This window comes from Eubalaena glacialis, chromosome 8 (genome assembly GCF_028564815.1).
Source record: "Eubalaena glacialis isolate mEubGla1 chromosome 8, mEubGla1.1.hap2.+ XY, whole genome shotgun sequence".
NCBI classification, from domain to species: domain Eukaryota; kingdom Metazoa; phylum Chordata; class Mammalia; order Artiodactyla; family Balaenidae; genus Eubalaena; species Eubalaena glacialis.
In genome coordinates this window covers 51,121,397-51,140,674 of record NC_083723.1, presented here as the reverse complement: position 1 = coordinate 51,140,674, position 19,278 = coordinate 51,121,397, and the positions used below count along the sequence as shown (strand labels likewise).

The 19,278-nt window shown below is 39.5% G+C and overlaps 1 protein-coding gene across 6 annotated transcripts in view; it reads right to left on the bottom strand.

Annotated features, from left to right (window-relative positions):
* The window catches only part of CROT (carnitine O-octanoyltransferase), a 99,624-nt gene that overhangs the window by 71,762 nt on the left and 8,584 nt on the right, over positions 1 to 19,278 (bottom strand). For 4 of the 6 annotated variants that reach the window (XM_061198494.1, XM_061198495.1, XM_061198493.1 and 1 more), the window contains exon 7: positions 11,194 to 11,302. The exons of 1 other annotated variant lie outside the window; for it this stretch is intronic. In XM_061198494.1, the coding sequence (XP_061054477.1) occupies positions 11,194 to 11,302 (109 nt within the window). Of the gene's footprint in view, positions 1 to 11,193; positions 11,303 to 19,278 lie in introns of those variants that run through there. One more of the 6 variants, XM_061198498.1, reaches the window with a different exon arrangement.

The window sequence follows — 19,278 nt, the reverse complement described above, 5'->3', positions numbered from 1 at the left end:
AATTAAAACATTTGTCCTTCAAAAGAGACCATGAAGAAAGTGAAGAAACAAATCTAGAATGAGAGAAAATATTTGTAGTTTATATATCTGATAAGGGACTTCTATCTAGAATATCTAAAGAAGTTTTACAACTCAATAATAAAAAAGACAAATAACCCAATTAAAAATTGGCAAAGGATTTGAATAGACATTTCTCCAAGTAAGATATACAAATGGTCACAGGCACATGAAAATATGTTCAACATCATCATTATGGAGATGCAGCTGTAAACCACAATGAGATCCCACTTCATACCCTCTAGGATGGCTACAATCAAAAAGGCAGACAATAACAAGTGCTGGTGAGAATGAAAATAAATCGGAATCCTCAAATACTGCTGATGTGAATGTAAAATGGTACAGTCACACTGGAAAACAGTTTGGCAGTTCCTCAAGTGGTTAAACATAGAGTTATGATCCAGCAATTCCACTCCTAGGTATATATACCCAAGAGAAATAAAAACACACGTCCACACAAAAACCTATACACCGACGTCCAGGACAGTATTACTCACAGCAGCCAAAAAGTAGAAACAACCCAAATGTCCATCTGATGAATGATTAAATAAAATGTGGTATAGCCTCAGAATGAAATATTATTCAGCCAAAAAAAGGAAGAAAGTACTAATACATGCTACAACAAGGATGGATGTTGAAAACATCGTATATGCTAAATGAAAGAATGCAGACACAAAAGGCCATATATTTTAAGATTCCATTTATATGAAATGTCCAGAATAGGCAAACCCATAGAGATAGAAAGTTAAGTGAAAGATAGAAAGGTTGCCTAGGGCTGGTGGGGTGGAAGTGTTTGGGAAATATGAGAAATATCCGCTAATGGACAGGGTAAGAGTTGGGGAGCAAATGAGTTACTGCTTATGGGCTCAGGGTTACTTTTGGGGCTGACAAAAATGTTCTAAAATTGATTGTGGAGATGATAGCACAATTCTGAATATTCTAAAAAATGCTGAATTGTACACTTTGAATGGGTGAACTGCGTGGTGTGTGAACTGTCTCAAAGCTATTATTAAAAACAACAAAAAAATTGAAAAGGTACCTCCTCGTCTGTTGCCTCCTCCCATTACAATACTATCTGCTTACTCAGTCACATTTAACAGCTTCCTTTCTTTCTAAATCCAGTTACCAATTCATATTAATTTTATCTCCAAAACATTTTCTCCATTTATCCCATCTTTTTAAAAAAATTTTTTTTTAATTGAAGCATAGTTGATTTGCAATGTTGTGTTACTTTCTGATGTACAGCAAACTGATTCAGTTATACATATATATATTCTTTTTCAGATTCTTTTCCATTATAGTTTATTATAAGATACTGAATATAGTTCCCTGTGCTATACAGTAGGACCTTATTGTTTATGTAGAGTGTCCCATATTTTAAAGCCCCAACCTCTTACTTCTTTACTGGATTACTGCAAATTTTAATACATCTCTTTTCAGGCTCCAACTCACTAAGATTCAGAATCTGACCAATCTATGTTACACTTCTAATATGTATCTTATGTTTCTAAATAAAATTTCCTAATGCATAGGACTGGCCTAATCACTCAATTCACTCACACATGCACACCCACACACTTCTGCTTTGTATTAAGCAGAGGGAATTAAAAAAAAAAAGACCTGGTAAGTAGTCTCTTAGAGCTCCATCTGCATGTGAAAACACAGAAATGACTTCAATACAATTTAATAATCAATATAATAAAGATAAATATGAGGCATACAGAGAGTCTAAAGGAGTCTAAGTCCTTGGGCCATGAAGAGAAGAAAGGGAATAGGAAATCATGAAATAGGACATAAAATAGGAAGTAGTGACCTTGTGGTGACCTATGAACAGAAACATAAAGCACGAGGAGGAATTCTTACTTAAAAGTGGACAAGGCAGGAGAAGGCAATCCAAACAGAAAGCATGAGCACAAGCAAAGATCACAGATAACTTAACATGTTAGAACTGCAAGCAAAAATGGGATAGGAGTATAGGACGCACAGGGAGGAAGAGCAGGACAAGGCTGAAGGGACAGACGAAGGTCAAATCCACACTGCCACTAAAAAACTGGGACTTGGGCTTCCCTGGTGGCGCAGTGGTTGGGAGTCTGCCTGCCAATGCAGGGGACACGGGTTCGAGCCCTGGTCTGGGAGGATCCCACATGCCACGGAGCAACTAGGCCGGTGTGCCACAACTACTGAGCCTGCGCGTCTGGAGCCCGTGCTCTGCAAAAAGAGAGGCCGCAATAGTGAGAGGCCCCCGCACTGCGATGAAGAGCGGCCCCCACTTGCCGCAACTAGAGAAAGCCCTCGCACAGAAACGAAGACCCAACACAGCCAAAAATAAATAAATAAATAAAAATTTTAAAAATAAAATATTAAAAAATAAATAAATAAACTGGGAGTGTATTCTAGACCCAAAGAAACCACTCAAGAATTAAGCAAAAGTGAGATACAATCAAATATGAATTTTAAAGTCACAGGACGGATGACTGTAGAGCATGTAGGGAAGCAAGAAAACCACCTGTGAAGTTGAATCAACAGAGAGTTAAAGATCTGAACAACACTTTGATTTACTTTTTTAAAAGAAACCAGAAATCTAAATTTTTGTGTGAATTCAACCAGAAATCCATATGTTTCTCTGAATTCTCCTGATTTTTAAATAGTAATGTAAATTCTCTGTTATCCAAGCAAAACAGGCCACAGGCTGAATTCAGCCCATGGATCACATGTTTCTGGGAGAGTGGCTTTCAGTAATACAATTAACAAGCCTGATCTAATAATTTTATGTCAAATTTGGAAATTTTAAAATATAGCTGGAACGTACAGAAAGATTATCCAAGACACAAAAGCAAAACACCTAAAAGATGGATAATTTTGCCTATGTCAAAATTAACAATGTCTGTTCAATTACCAAAAAAAATCTGTTAACTGGAAGAAAATGTTTGCAATCTGTATAACTGATAAAGGATCAGTGCTCCGAAATATAATTACTACAAATCAATAAGAATAAAAAAATAGCCAACAGAAAAATAGGCAAGCCTACCTCAAGAAACAAGAAAAATCTCAAGTAAACAATCTAACCTTACACCTAAAGGAACTAAAGAAAGAAGAACAAACAAAACGCAAAGTTAGCAGAAGGAAAGAAATCATAAAGATCAGAGCAAAAATAAATGAAATAGAAAAAAAGAAAACAATAGCAAAGATCAATAAAACTAAAAGCTGGTTCTTTCAGAAGATAAACAAAATTGATAAACCTCTGGCCAGACTCATCAAGAAAGAGAGGGAGAGGACTCAAATCAATAAAATTAGAAATGAAAAAGGAGAAGTTACAACAGACACCGCAGAAATACAAAGCATCCTAAGAGACTACTACAAGCAACTCTATGCCAATAAAATGGACAACCTGGAAGAAACGGACAAATTCTTAAAAAGGTATAACCTTCCAAGACTGAACCAGGAAGAAACAGAAAATATGAACAGACCAATCACAAGTAATGAAATTGAAACTGTGATTAAAAATCTTCCAACAAACAAAAGTCCAGGACCAGATGGCTTCACAGGTGAATTCTATCAAACATTTAGAGAAGAGCTAACACCCATCCTTCTCAAACTCTTCCAAAAAATTGCAGAGGAAGGAACACTCCCAAACTCATTCTATGAGGCCACCATCACCCTGATACCAAAACCAGACAAAGATACTACAAAAAAAGAAAATTACAGACCAGTATCACTGATGAATATAGATGCCAAAATCCTCAACAAAATACTAGCAAGCACACTCCAACAACACATTAAAAGGATCATACACCATGATCAAGTGGGATTTATCCCAGGGATGCAAGGATTCTTCAATATATGCCAATCAATCAATGTGATACACCATACTAACAAACTGAAGAATAAAAACCATATGATCATCTCAATAGATGCAGAAACAGCTTTTGACAAAATTCAACACCCATTTATGATAAAAACTCTCCAGAAAGTGGGCATAGAGGGAACCTACCTCAACATAATAAAGGCCATATACAACAAACCCACAGCAAACATCATTCTCAATGGTGAAAAACTGAAAGCATTTCCTCTAAGATCAGGAATGAGACAAGGATGTCCACTCTCACCACTATTATTCAACATAGTTTTGGAAGTCCTAGCCACGGCAATCAGAGAAGGAAAAGAAATAAAAGGAATCCAAATTGGAAAAGAAGAAGTAAAACTGTCACTGTTTGCAGATGACATGGTACTATACATACAGAATCCTAAAGATGCCACCAGAAAACTACTAGAGCTAATCAATGAATTTGGTAAAGCTGCAGGATACAAAATTAATGTACAGAAATCTCTTGCATTCCTATACACTAATGATGAAAAATCTGAAAGAGAAATGAAGGAAACACTCCCATTTATCACTGCAAGAAAAAGAATAAAATACCTAGGAATAAACCTACCTAGGGAGACAAAAGACCTGTATGCAGAAAACTGTAAGACACTGATGAAAGAAATTAAAGACGATACCAACAGGTGGAGAGATATACCATGTTCTTGGATTGGAAGAATCAATATTGTGAAAATGACTATACTACCCAAAGCAATCTACACATTCAATGCAATCCCTATCAAATTACCAATGGCATTTTTTACGGAGCTAGAACAAATCATCTTAAAATCTGTATGGAGACACAGAAGACCCCGAAGAGCCAAAGCAGTCTTGAGGGAAAAAAACGGAGCTGGAGCAATCAGACTCCCTGACTTCAGACTATACTACAAAGCTACAGTAATCAAGACAATATGGTACTGGCACAAAAACAGAAACACAGATCAATGGAACAAGATAGAAAGCCCAGAGATAAACCCACGTACCTATGGTCAACTAATCTATGACAAAGGAGGCAAGGATATACAATGGAGAAAAGACAGCCTCTTCAGTAAGTGGTGCTGGGAAAACTGGACAGCTACATGTAAAAGAGTGAAATTAGAACACTCCCTAACACCATACACAAAAATAAACTCAAAATGGATTCGAGACCTAAATGTAAGACCGGACACTATAAAACTCTTAGAGGAAAACACAGGAAGAACACTCTTTGACATAAATCACAGCAAGATCTTTTTTGATTCACCTCCTAGAGTAATGGAAATAAAAACAAAAATAAACCAATGGGACCTAATGAAACTTAAAAGCTTTTGCACAGCAAAGGAAACCATAAACAAGACGAAAAGACCACCCTCAGAATGGGAGAAAATATTTGCAAACGAATCAACGGACAAAGGATTAATCTCCAAAATATATAAACAGCTCATGCAGCTCAATATTAAAGAAACAAACAACCCAAGCCAAAAATGGGCAGAAGACCTAAATAGACATTTCTCCAAAGAAGACATACAGATGGCCAAGAAGCACATGAAAAGCTGCTCAACATCACTAATTATTAGAGAAATGCAAATCAAAACTACAATGAGGTATCACCTCACACCAGTTAGAATGGGTATCATCAGAAAAATCTACAAACAACAAATGCTGGAGAGGGTGTGGAGAAAAGGGAACCCTCTTGCACTGGTGGTGGGAATGTAAATTGATACAGCCACTATGGAGAACAATATGGAGGTTCCTTAAAAAACTAAGAATAGAATTACCATACGATCCAGCAATCCCACTACTGGGCATATACCCAGAGAAAACCATAATTCAAAAAGACACATGCACTCCAATGTTCACTGCAGCACTATCTACAATAGCCAGGTCATGGAAGCAACCTAAATGCCCATCGAAAGACAAATGGATAAAGAAGTTGTGGTATATATATACAGTGGAATATTACTCAGCGATAAAAAGGAACGAAATTGAGTCATTTGTTGAGACGTGGACGGATCTAGAGACTGTTATACAGAGTGAAGTAAGTCAGAAAGAGAAAAACAAATATCGTATATTAACCCATGTATGTGGAACCTAGAAAAATGGTACAGATGAACTGGTTTGCAGGGCAGAAGTTGAGACACAGATGTAGAGAACAAACGTATGGACACCAAGGGGGGAAAACCGCAGTGGGGTGGGGATGCTGGTGTGCTGAACTGGGCGATTGGGATTGACATGTATACACTGATGTGTATAAAATGGATGACTAATAAGAACCTGCAGTATAAAAAAACAAACAAAACAACTAATACTAAACTTTCTTTGGGTTATTTGTATGGAAATATGTTAATATAAATGTTTCAGACATTACATGAAATTTCTAAAAATCTTATATGTTCTGCTATAATGTTATAAGTCATAATTCTAGTTATTACTTTAAAATGTATATCTCAGAAATAACTAAATTCCCTTGTCAATTGCATTATTATCAACTTTCATCAAATCTTTAACCATGGTCATTTTTAAGTCTTTTGTCATTTACAGACAGTTCTGGGTGTACTCTGATGCTTTTGCAAAAATGTTCCTATAAAAGGGCTTCATCTTCAAGGAATTCATGGAAAAGACTCTGACAAGTACAGGTTTCTGGTAACTGACTACACTGCTGAACTGAATGAATAAGCATTTTCAGAAGTCTAATGGAAAACTGATGAATTTATAAAAGTGCTAACAAAAGATCAAGATGAAAAAAAAAATTACATGGGAGTGAGTGAACTGATGAGGATGATTATAATTTTTGTGACTTTGTTTGAATAAAGAAAAAAATCCCACAAGGACTCAGAGGCAAAAAATATACAAATCAATTTTCACTGCAAAGTCAAGGAGCTGTTACAGTGGAGGATTACTGGACTGAATGTCAATATTATGACATAGTATGAGTGTGTTTCGTGTTTGGTAATTGCAATCATTGTTGCTTTTGTTGTGGTCATCCATTTACAATGCTTGGTGTCAGTTTATTTATCTCTTGTAAAAATAAAATATGTGTGTGTGTGTGTGTGTCTGTGTGTGCGCGCGCGTGTGTGTGTGTGTGAAAAAAAAAGAGGTTTCGTAAATTCTATCTTGAATTTTCTTTTACTAATTGCTAGTATATAGAAATATTAATTTTTATATGAAGACCTCATATCCAGCTTGCTAAAGTCACTTATTAATTCTAATTCTAGAGATCATTTTAGATTCTTTAATTATCTGGAAATAAAGTGTTATTTCTTTTTTTCTATCTTTAAAAAAAGAAGAAAAATAGGCAAGGGACTACCCTGGTGGCACAGTGGCTAAGAACCTACCTGCCAATGCAGGGGACACAGGTTCAATCCCTGGTCCAGGAAGATCCCACATGCCATGGAGCAACTAAGCCCATGCGCCACAACTACTGAGCTTGCGAGCCACAACTACTGAGCCCACATGCCACACTACCGAGCCCACACACCACAACTACTGAAGCCTGTGTGCCTAGAGCCTATGCTCTGCAACAAGAGAAGCCACCGCAATGAGAAGCCCACGCACCGCAATGAAGAGTAGCCCCCGCTCGCTGCAACTAGAGAAAGCCTACATGCAGCAACGAAGACCCAATGCAGCCAAAAATAAATAAATTAATTAATTAATTTTTTAAAAAAGAAAATATCTTCCTAACACTGGGTTAGGAAAAAAAAAATTTTAAACAGTACACAAAAAGTACAATCTGTATGGTAAAAGATTGATAAATTAGACTACATTCAAATGAAGAGCTTCTGTTGATCAAAAAGACACTTTGGGGGCTTCCCTGGTGGCGCAGTGGTTGAGAATCTGCCTGCCAATGCAGGGGACAAGGGTTCGAGCCCTGATCTGGGAAGATCCCACATGCCGCGGAGCAACTAAGCCCGTGTGCCACAACTACTGAGCCTGTGCGTCTGGAGCCTGTGCTCCGCAACAAGAGAGGCCGCGATAGTGAGAGGACCGCGCACCGCAATGAAGAGTGGCCCCCGCTCGCCGCAACTAGAGAAAGCCCTCACACAGAAACGAAGACCCAACACAGCCATAAATAAATAAATAAATAAATAAATAAATAAATAAATAAATAAATGTGAAATTCTTAAAAAAAAAAAAGACACTTTGAAACCCATGAAAAGCTCATATCCAGAATGTATAAGGAACTCCTACAACACTCCTAGTGTTGAACACACTAGTTCAAGTGCTTATTAGCACAACTACTTTGGAAAGCTGGCACAACCACTGAGGCTGAACATACACATACACTATGACTCCCCAAGTCCTCTCCTGAATGTAATCAGACAGAAGTGCATGCATGTATACAACAAAGACTTGTACAGGAATTTTCACAGCAGCATTTTTTGTACTAATAAAAATTGCAAGCAAGCTAAGTGCTTATCCTTGAGAAGGAACAAAAGCCCAGTAACTGGGAAGTGGTATAAGGGGGATTTCTGGAGTAATGGAAACATTCTGTATCTTGACCTGCGTGGTGGCTGCATGAGTAATTAGCTATGTACTTCTGTATGAGCTTGTGTACATGTTTGTAATACTCAATAAAAATAATTTAAAATATATATACCTTCATACAATTCAACATTTAGAAGACAATCTAGAAAATTTGAACAACTGATTGTACTGATATATTAACATATTAAAGAATCCTTGATAACTTTTTAGAATAAGCAAGTCAGTAGGTGTGATAATGGTAATGTATATTTATGTTTTTAAGACTCCTTATATCTTAGAGAGTCATACTATTTATAGTGAAAGGATATTACGTCTGAGATTTTCCTTAAAATAATCCATGGGGGAGTGACGGGAGGGGCACAGGAGGTATAGTTGAAACGAGGCTATGAATTTATAATTGTTGAAGCTAGGAGTTAATAACTGTTGAAGCTGGGTGTGAGTACATGGAGGAGTTTCATTATATAATTCCTGCTACATCTGGAAATTTTCCATAATACTAACTTTAAAAATATAAACATATGCAGCACTATTTACAATAGCCAGGTCATGGAAGCAACCTAAATGTCCATAAACAGATGAATGGATAAAGAAGATGTGGTACAAATATACAATGGACTATTACTCAGCCATAAAAAGGAACAAAAATGGGTCATTTGTAGAGACGTGGATGGACCTAGAAAGTGTCATAAAGAGTGAAGTAGGGGCTTCCCTGGTGGCGCAGTGGTTGAGAATCTGCCTGCCAATGCAGGGGACATGGGTTTGAGCCCTGGTCTGGGAAGATCCCACATGCCGCGGAGCAACTAGGCCCGTGAGCCACAGCTACTGAGCCTGCGTGTCTGGAGCCTGTGCTCCGCAACAAGAGAGGCCATGATAGTGAGAGGCCCGTGCACCGCGATGAAGAGTGGCCCCCGCTTGCCGCAACTAGAGAAAGCCCTCACACAGAAACGAAGACCCAACACAGGCAAAAATAAATAAATAAATAAATAAATAAATAAACTCCAATCTCTTTAAAAAAAAAAAAAAAGAGTGAAGTCAGAAAGAGAAAAACAAATATCGTATATTAACGCATATATGTGGAATCTAGAAAAATGATACAGATGAACTGGTTTGCAGGGCAGAAATAGAGACACAGATGTAGAGAACAAATGTATAGACACCAAGGGGGGAAAGGGGGGATGGGATGAATTGGGAGATTGGGATTGACATATATACACTAATATGTATAAAACAGGTAACTCATGAGAACCTGCTGTATAGCACAGGGAACTTCACTTCATTGTACAGTAGAAACTAACACAACATTGTAAAACAACTATACCCAGGACTTCCCTGGTGGTGCAGTGGTTAAGAATTCGCCTTAACCACGGACACGGATTCGAGCCCTGGTCCGGGAAGATCCCACATGCCACAGAGCAACTAAGCCCATGCGCCACAACTACTGAGCCTGCGCTCTAGAGCCCGGGAGCCACAACTACCGAGCCCGCATGCCACAATTACTGAAGCCTGCACGCCTCGAGCCTGTGCTCCACAACAAGAGAGGCCACCGCAATGAGAAGCCCACGCACCACAACGAAGAGTAGCCCCCGCTCGCCACAACTAGAGAAAAGCCCACGCGCAGCAATGAAGACCCAATGCAGACAAAAATAAAGTTATTAAAGAAAAAACAAAAAACATACAAAATAATACTCTCTCTGTATACACTATTATATGTACACACTATTTGTATATATGTAATATATACTACATATAAAATACACATATATGTTCTTTTTTTAAAATCTGTATGTGCATATAAATTCACTGCAACAGATCTGGAAGGGTAGAATATACCAAGCTGGCAACAGTGATTAATTTGGGGACAGGGAATGGGATGAGTAATATTTGTAATGTTTATGTTTTCTCCAAGGAGAATATATTCATATACATCTAGTAAAATTTAAAGTTAATTTAAATTAAAAATAAAATAAAAACAGATTTTTAAACATTAGCATATATAAAATTCTTATTTCTCACCTTACAGTCACCTTCTAAAAAGGTAATTTTGAACATTTATTTTTTAACTCAAGCAAAAGCTTAAGACCTAATGAGACTCAAGAAAGTAGTTTGAGGGACTTCCCTGGTGGTCCAGTGGTAAAGAATCCGCCTTCCAATGCAGGGGACGCAGATTCGATGCCTGGGCGGAACTAAGATCCCCCATGCCGCGGGGCAACTACTGAGCCCGCGCGCTGCAACTAGAGAGCCCGCATGCCACAAACTACAGAGCCCACATGCTCTGGAGCCCAGGCGCCACAACTAGAGAGAGAAAACCCACACACCACAACTAGAGAGAAGCCCAGGCGCCACAACTGGAGAGAAGCCCCTGTGCCACAACTAGAGAGAAGCTCATGCACCACAACGAAGATCCCGTGTGCCGCAACTAAGACCAGACACAGCCAAAAATTAAAAATAAATAAATAAATAAAATAAAAAAAGAATGTAGTCTGAGGGATGAGGGACTGCCCTGGTGGTCCAGTGGTTGAGAATCCACCTTCCAACGCAGGGGACGCGGATTCGATCCCTGGTCCGGGAACTAAGATCCCACATGCCACGTGGCAACTAAGTCTGCACACCGCAACTACTGAGCCCACGTACTCTGGAGCCCGCGTGCCACAACTAGAGAGAAGCCCGCACGCCACAACAAAAGATCCTGCATGCTGCAATGAAGATCCCATCTGCCGCAACTAAGACCCGAAGCAGCCAAACATAAATAAATAAAATAAATTTAAAAATATATACAGATTAAAAAAAAAAAAAGAAAGTAGTGTGAAAACCTGAGAATCTCTGGTGGGGTCATCAAACATCCTTCATGCATTACATCGAACACAAAAACTCGGCCTCGACACATCACTGCAATGTGACTTGGGCAATGCCCTTCACTCTCTGGAAAAAGAAAAAGAAAACAGAAGACTCAAATCTCTCAAAGTTAAGCAAGAGTAAAGTTGCATATTTATATCCAACAGAAAAAAAAATTCCTCCAATATTTTATCTATCATATATTCATCAAATATGTCACATGAATAAAAACATTTTAATAAGGTGATAAAATTTCAGTTATTATATCATAAATACATGTTCTTGAAACCCGTCCATGTAAAACATCTAGAAATCCACGAAAGTTTCAAATATTTGTACACCTTAAGAATCATACAGGGCTTCCCTGGTGGCGCAGTGGTTAAGAATCTGCCTGCCAATGCAGGGGACACAGGTTCGAGCCCTGGTCTGGGAAGATCCCACATGCCACGGAGCAACTAAGCCCGTGAGCCACAACAACTGAGCCTGTGCGTCTGGAGCCTGTGCTCCGCAACAAGAGAGGCCGCGATAGTGGGAGGCCCACGCACCGCGATGAAGAGTGGCCCCCGCTCGCCGCAACTAGAGAAAGCCCTCGCATAGAAACCAAGACCCAACACAGCCAAAAATAAATTAATTAATTAATTTAAAAAAAACAAAAAACTTCCTATTTAAAAAAAAATCATATAAATTCCATACTATTGCAGGGCTTTCTAGTTTTATTTATGGATAGCATGGGAAGAGAAAAGGGTCGCAGAGAAATCCTGGAGGAGAGCTATTTGCGTTAAGTTTCTTTTGCGGTTTTTCTTTTTTTTTTAACATCTTTATTGGAGTAAAATTGCTTTAAAATGGTGTGTTAGTTTCTGCTTTATAACAAAGTGAATCAGTTATACCTATACATATGTTCCCATATCTCTTCCCTCTTGCGTCTCCCTCCCTCCCACCCTCCCTATCCCACCCCTCTAGGTGGTCACAAAGCACTGAGCTGATCTCCCTGTGCTATGTGGCTGCTTCCCACTAGCTATCTATTTTACGTTTGGTAGTGTATGTATGTCCATGCCACTCTCTCACTTTGTCACAGCTTACCTTTGCCCCTCCCTGTGTCCTCAAGTCCATTCTCTACATCTGCATCTTTATTCCTGTCCTGCTTGGGAATTATTTTAATGTTTATTGATCATCACATAATTTAACTGCAATAGTATCTAGCTGTGATTTCTCAATAAAATAATTTTCAGTAGAATAAGGACACTGTATGCCTGGGTGGCAAGGAGAAAGCATTTTGCCCAATCTGCAGCATTACTTAAGGCTCTGATGACACCTGGTAAGCCACTGATAATTGATTCTATGACTCATTTGGCACATCTTAATTCCCCAAGAACTATTTATTTTTGAGATCTGTACATCTCAGACTACTCTGATTTAGTCCCATTTTTCAAGTACTAGTCCCTTTGACAAGGGTCTTCCTATAAGATCTCTGCTCCTTCCCTCTCAAAAAAGAAAGAAGAGGAAGAATGTTAGGAAAGACATATACTGCCACTGGAAGGAAATTTATTGGTTGACATTACATACAAGGAACTGTGCTAAATGTTTTACACAGATTATCTAATGAAATCTATTCATCAGCTAAGAGGAAGAGCCATTTCCTGATAGCACTATTATTTTTTCTCTTATATCCTATTTCCTCAAGTCCTTGTAGGTGAGGTATGTATTTCCTTTGTCCCTCATGGCTATTTCCAAACCATTTCTTCTTTCTTCCCCTTCAAAAACCTCCATACCCTTTTACATTTACCACCACTACCTTTTATTGCTATCCTCTATTACCTAAAATTTCAGGCTGCAAAAGAAAAAATAAAATAAACCTGATGCCAAGTTAATCAATAAATATTTGGGAAGAGGACGACAGAAGGGTGCTACCACAGGATGAGCATAAGAGGGGATATTTGAGCAGAGAACAAAATGAAGCAAAGGTGTGAATACAGAAATGCCTGCAGGAAGAGAGTTCCAGGTAGAGGAAACAGCAAGTACAAAGGCATTAGGACAAAAATGAGCTGGTCTGCTTAAAGGGAAACAAGGTCAGTGCAGCTGCAGCAGAGAGAAATGGGTAGAATGGTAGAAAAAATTGGGGCCAGACCATATTGGCCTTAGAAAGGGCTTGCAATTTAAAGTATGATGGAAAAGAAGCCAATGGAAGGTTTTAAGCAGGACAGTAATAATGTCACCTAAGTAATACTTTACAAAGGGCACTCTAGCTGCCATATGGAGAAGAGATTATAAGAGGGAAGAAAACATACAGCAAGACCAGTTAGGAGGTAACTGAAGTGGTCCAGGGGAGAACCACCTAAGTGAGAGTTGATGGTGGCTTTGACTGGGGTGTGACACTTGAAGGAAGCAAGAGGTCAATTTTTTCTTTTTAAGAAGGGAGATATTACAAATTGGTACAACCCGCTAAAGAGGGAAAACTGTTAATGCAGCACAGAGAGAAAGGATAATGCAGAAGCAAGGTCCTTGATTAAACAAGAGGTGGTGGAGCCCAGGGCACCTTACAGAAGGGTTATCCTTAGGAGTCAGAACAGTTCCACACTCTTAAAAAGAGAAGACAAAGGATATGAATGTGCAGTAGTGTATTGCAAGGAGGTTACAGAATGGGCCAATATTTGAATGAATGTTTCTATGACTGCTGTAATAAATTACCACAAACTTAGTGGTAAATCACCACTAACAACACAAATTTATTGTCTTACAGGTCTGGGGACCGAAGTCTGAAATGTGTCTCACTGGGCTAAAATGAGGGTGTCAGCAAGTCTGTGTTCCTTCTGGAGGCTCTGGGGGAGAATCTGTTTCCTTTGCTTTTTCAGCCTCTAGAGGCTGCCCACATTCCTTGGCTCAGGGCCCCATTCCTCCATTTTTTTTTTTTTTTTGGCTGCCCCACGCAGCATGCAGGGTTTTAGTTCCCCGATCAGGGATCGAACCTGGACCCTGGCAGTGAAAGTGCTGATCCTAACCACTGGACCGCCAGGGAATTCCCTCCATTCCTCCATCTTTAGAGCCATCAAGAGAGGATCATGACTTTCTCATGCTTCCATCCCTTTGGTTCTCTCCTCTGCCCCTTTTTTCACTTATAAGAACTCTTACGATTACTCTGGGCCCACCTGAATAATCCAGGATAATCTCCATATCTCAAGGTCAATTGATTAGCAAACTTAATTTCATCTGCAACCTAATTCCCCTTTACCATTTAAGGTAACACATTCAGTAGGTTCCAAGGATTAGGAAGTGGACATATTTGGAGGTCATTATTCTGCCTACCAGATAGGTTGGCAACTTTGGTGAGAGAAACATTGCTTTACATTTGTTGAGAAATAAAAAAGTTCACCAGCTGGGAATAAAGAAGGAGAAAGGCGTGATACAGTCTTCTCCGGAAGTGAGAGAACAGCTTGACAAAAGAGTACAGAAAGGTAGTGCTTTGCGTCCACTTGAGGTTTGACTGAGAAAAGTTAAGTGATGTTTTGTGGTTTCCTTTGGCCAAGTAAATTGCTAGGGTAGGTGTCTTTAATATGTGGAGAAAAGACAGAAGACTGAAATTTAAAGTGTTGAGGCGGGGGTGGAGTGGGGAGGAAGCAGGTGAGCAAAGGTTTGGATGTATACGTAAGGAGTGGTGACAGTAAAGAACCACAGAAAGATGTGAAGATGTGGCCGCAGGGAGGGAGAAATGAAACAGTGAAGAACTGCAGACTAACTGAATTTTAAGTCAAGATGTGGTCAAAGAAATGGCTGAGGTGGACCGAAAGGAAGTGAGTTGTGAAGAGAAGGTGGAGGTCAGAGTGAGATGCCTACAACCACAATGTTAGAGGTGAGAGAGTTTTTGATTATAACAAGGTCTATGGCTGGGCCATGGGAGTGGGTTGCTGCTTGAGAAGGAGAGGAAGGAGAGGAAGGAGAGGAAGGCGAGGAAGGCGAGGAAGGCGAGGAAGGCGAGGAAGGCGAGGAAGGAGAGGAAGGAGAGGAAGGAGAGGAAGGAGAGGAAGGAGAGGAAGGAAGGAGAAGCCACGGGTCATCCACAAATGGAGGCTGAAGTCAGCAAGAATGTGACTGAGGTAGTAATGGAGAGACAGACAGTGAGACTGGTGCTAAAGCAATCAATGAATGAAGGAAAGTGATCAAAAGGGAAGTCACTATGACAATGACAAGCAGAGGTGACATAACCTGTTAGCATTTTTTTTTTTTCAAGAGCTCAAATTGCAAGGGAAAAGAAAAAGTGGAAAGGGCAATAGGAAATAAAGAAGACACCAACATCTCCTACTTGCCCTCCACTACCAAAGTGTAAGAGAAAAACAAAATCCCCATTTGAGATGGTTACAGGAAAAGCAGTGTAAAAAAATAACCAGGTTTCATGAACAGCACCTTTCAGAAAGAAAGGGGAAGAACGTTCAGAGAAAAGGTGGAGGATATAATGGATTTTGCTGACCATGAGCTCCATCAAGTACAGCAGAAGGGTTTGGGGAAGGAGTGGAGGGTGGGTCCCAGCAATGGGGAACTTGAGTCAAATTAGGCTATGCACAAATCCATGAATCTAGATGACAAGAGATGACATTCGAAGTCTGAACTTCTTGGGCAAAATGAGGTGCACAGGATGAAAAGCAAAACTGAACTAGTCTTAACGGTCTCTTAAGGTAAAAAACAACAACAACAACAAAAAAAAACAAAACTAGGTCTAACTTGCCTGCTTACTGAGACTAGCCTCTTATCTGCAGCAGCCTGCATGCTGCCGTCCCCCTCAACACACATAATTTCTTCAATTTTCTCCTTACCCAGGATAGATTCTAGAGCCAACATTATAATTTCTCCCTTGCAAAAATCCTCACTCCCTCTTCCTCTGCACCTGCCCCTGTTGCTGAAGGAAAAAACACAACACACCATATAGTCTAACTTTAAATTCATAAAAACACATCTCAACACTGTTTAGCTACCCTAGGTTTCCACAGAATGTTTGCTTTTCCCACTTTCCAAAATGACCATTTCAAACCATCTCCTTCTTTCCTCAAATATTCCATCCCCACCTCAGTTCTTATGTCACCAAGGAAAACGCAAGCAGCACATGGAGCCGCCTCACGTTCCGACAGCAAGATCGGCCCATCTGTGTGCATCTGGACGCACACTTCCTGCGTTGCCTCTCATCCTTGCTCCTGCCAAAGACCAGTCCTTCCACCATTTCTGCTCTTATATTCTCAATGTCTTTGGTTCTTTATCCTTTCCCCTGCAAGATTTTTCCTTCTCTCCTATGTCATTCCTATGATGTATCACCCATCTTTTTAAAAAAAATAAGCACATACACACACACACACACACACAATCTCCCACCGCACATCCAAACCTTTTTTGCAAGAATTATTTCCAAATGCTGCCACCACTTCTTCAGTTTGCTTTCATCTCCTCCAACTGAGCTCCGTTCCCCAACTTCCACTAACACTGCTCTTGGCAGGGGCAGCCTCTGTCCAAATCACTCTGACAAATCCAATGGTCACTTTCAATTTCTACCTCATCTGACCTCATGGGAGCATGAGGTAAAACAGTTCTTTCTCGTGGCTTCTGGGAGACCACCGTTCTTGTTTTCTTCTTGCTTTGGTCTCTTCTGCTGGTTCCTCCTTCTCTGACCACCAAATACTATATTTGACTGTGATAAGGATGAGTACTGGTCCCCCTGATCATCTTCAGCTGTATGTATTCCAAAAGTAATCTTACCTATTTTTATGGGGGTAGAAATGATTTCTATGCCTGCTAATGATGACTCCTAAATCTTTATCTGCAGTCCTGAATTCTCCCCAGTACCCCAAACTCTGTACCCAACTGCCTATTTACATTTTCACTTAGATGTCTAAAAGGCACCTTAAATTCAATGCAGTCTAGGGAACTCTTTATTTTCTTCCCTAAATATTTCCTCCCAATTTTTCCCACCTCATGAACCAACACACCTATCTACCCCGTTAGCTTCTCAAGCCCAGTAACTTGAGGTCATCTCTGATTCCTCTTTTTCTCTCACATCTCACAACCAGTCTATGAATAATTCTGCTTACTCCATATCCAAAATATCTCCAGAATCTAGTAACTATTCACCACCTCCATGCTACCACCCTAGGACAAGTCATTATTATGGCTCACTGGGACTACTAAAACAAGCTTCTAATTCATCTCCCTGCTGCTACATGTCTCTCTCCTAAAAATTTATTCTTCAAACAGCAGGCAGAATGATCTTTTTTAAAACATAAACTGTTCACATCACTCTCTTTGTCAAAACCCACTAAGAGTATCTAATCACATTTTAAATAAAAGCCAAAAAACCTTAGTTGGCTTACAAAGTACTATATGATCCAGACTCTTTTACATCTTTACAATCTGCCCCCTCCTTCTTGCCTACTCTGCTCCATCCACATTGCCCTTCGAACATGCCAAGTTTATTCATGCCCAGAAGATTCCCCCCTCAACACACACACACACACACACCCCACCACCACCTCTACCTCTACCACCAGCAACAAACTGAACTAAACAAAAACAAAAATGAAAAGCAAAAAAACTGTGCCAGATCATCTTATTATTCAGATCCTCAGTGAGGTCTTCCCTGACTACCTAATCTAAAACAGCCACCCAGTTACTCATGTGATTTGAATTCTCTACATAGCATTTGTCACAAACTCTATGATATTTTTTCATGTTTACTGATTCCCTCAGCTTTATCCCTATTTGCACCTCTTCACCTAACCGTAAGTTCAAGAACATGCAAACCATGACAGCTTAAACCACTGTATCAAGAAGTACATTATTAAATTAATGAATCCCCACCTTATGCACTGTAACTTAAAGAACTTACCTTATCTACAGACATGCCTACTAAGCGATAAAAGATTGAATTCAAAACCAGGTCTACTGATAATAGTTCTTAACTAATATGCATATTATTTCTCTTTGCTACTGCTATTCTCCTATCAATTTTCTCCTGTTCATCTTTTTAATTCACATTTGGACGTTCAACTTTATGCCATAAATAACCAGGTTCCTAATTCTTTCTTTTAATTCTTTCTCTTGCAACATCAAGGTAAATGTGTCTGGGCTTAAGGACATTAAATATCTCAAGCTCCTACAGAGTTTTACATGCAAGAAGTTGAGTTCTACATGAAAGTAAACTTATACTTCTCACACTATAAGCAAAATTGGGTATTGAAATTTTACTTTTAAATTAAATTTTATATAAGAAAAATACCCATTCATAATGACATTCTGCACTAATATAAACTATGTTATTAAATTTATAAGAAAAATTCCTGAAGTAACTGGAAACCAGCAGTTACTACAACAGAATTTTCCCTTTGAAGATATGCTAGGACACCAAGCAGAAAGTGCCATTAAACTAACTGTAAAAACAAAAACTTTGATGAGTCAATCTGAACTCATGCGCCTTCAAGAAGATTGGTATCAGGCTCTTACCTCATACGAGGAAGAGGGGTGGGTTGAGGGGAGGAAAGCATACTCACAAAGACAAATGGGACATGATGAGCACATACAAACACTCAAAAAGAGAATTCAGATAAGAAATGAGGGTAGAAAGGATCCAGATCATATGCTCCAGATCTCCTAAAACGGATTCATAATTCTACTCTTTAACTAAAATTTAAACTCTCAAATGATGCAACATAAGCAACAGGTTTGTACAGAACCATGTAAGACAGTTTCAAAAAATCCATTCCCGGGCTTCCCTGGTGGCACAGTGGTTGGGAGTCTGCCTGCCAATGCAGGGGACACGGGTTCGAGCCCTGGTCTGGGAAGATCCCACATGCCGCGGAGCAACTAAGCCCATGAGCCACAACTACTGAGCCTGCGCATCTGGAGCCTGTGCTCCGCAACGGGAGAGGCCGCGACAGTGAGAGGCCCGCGCACCGCGATGAAGAGTGGCCCCCACTCGCCGCAACTGGAGAAAGTCCTCGCACAGAAACGAAGACCCAACACAGCCAAAAATAAATAAATTAATTAATTAATTTATATAAAAAAAGAATCCCTAAAATGATTGGTTTAAAAAA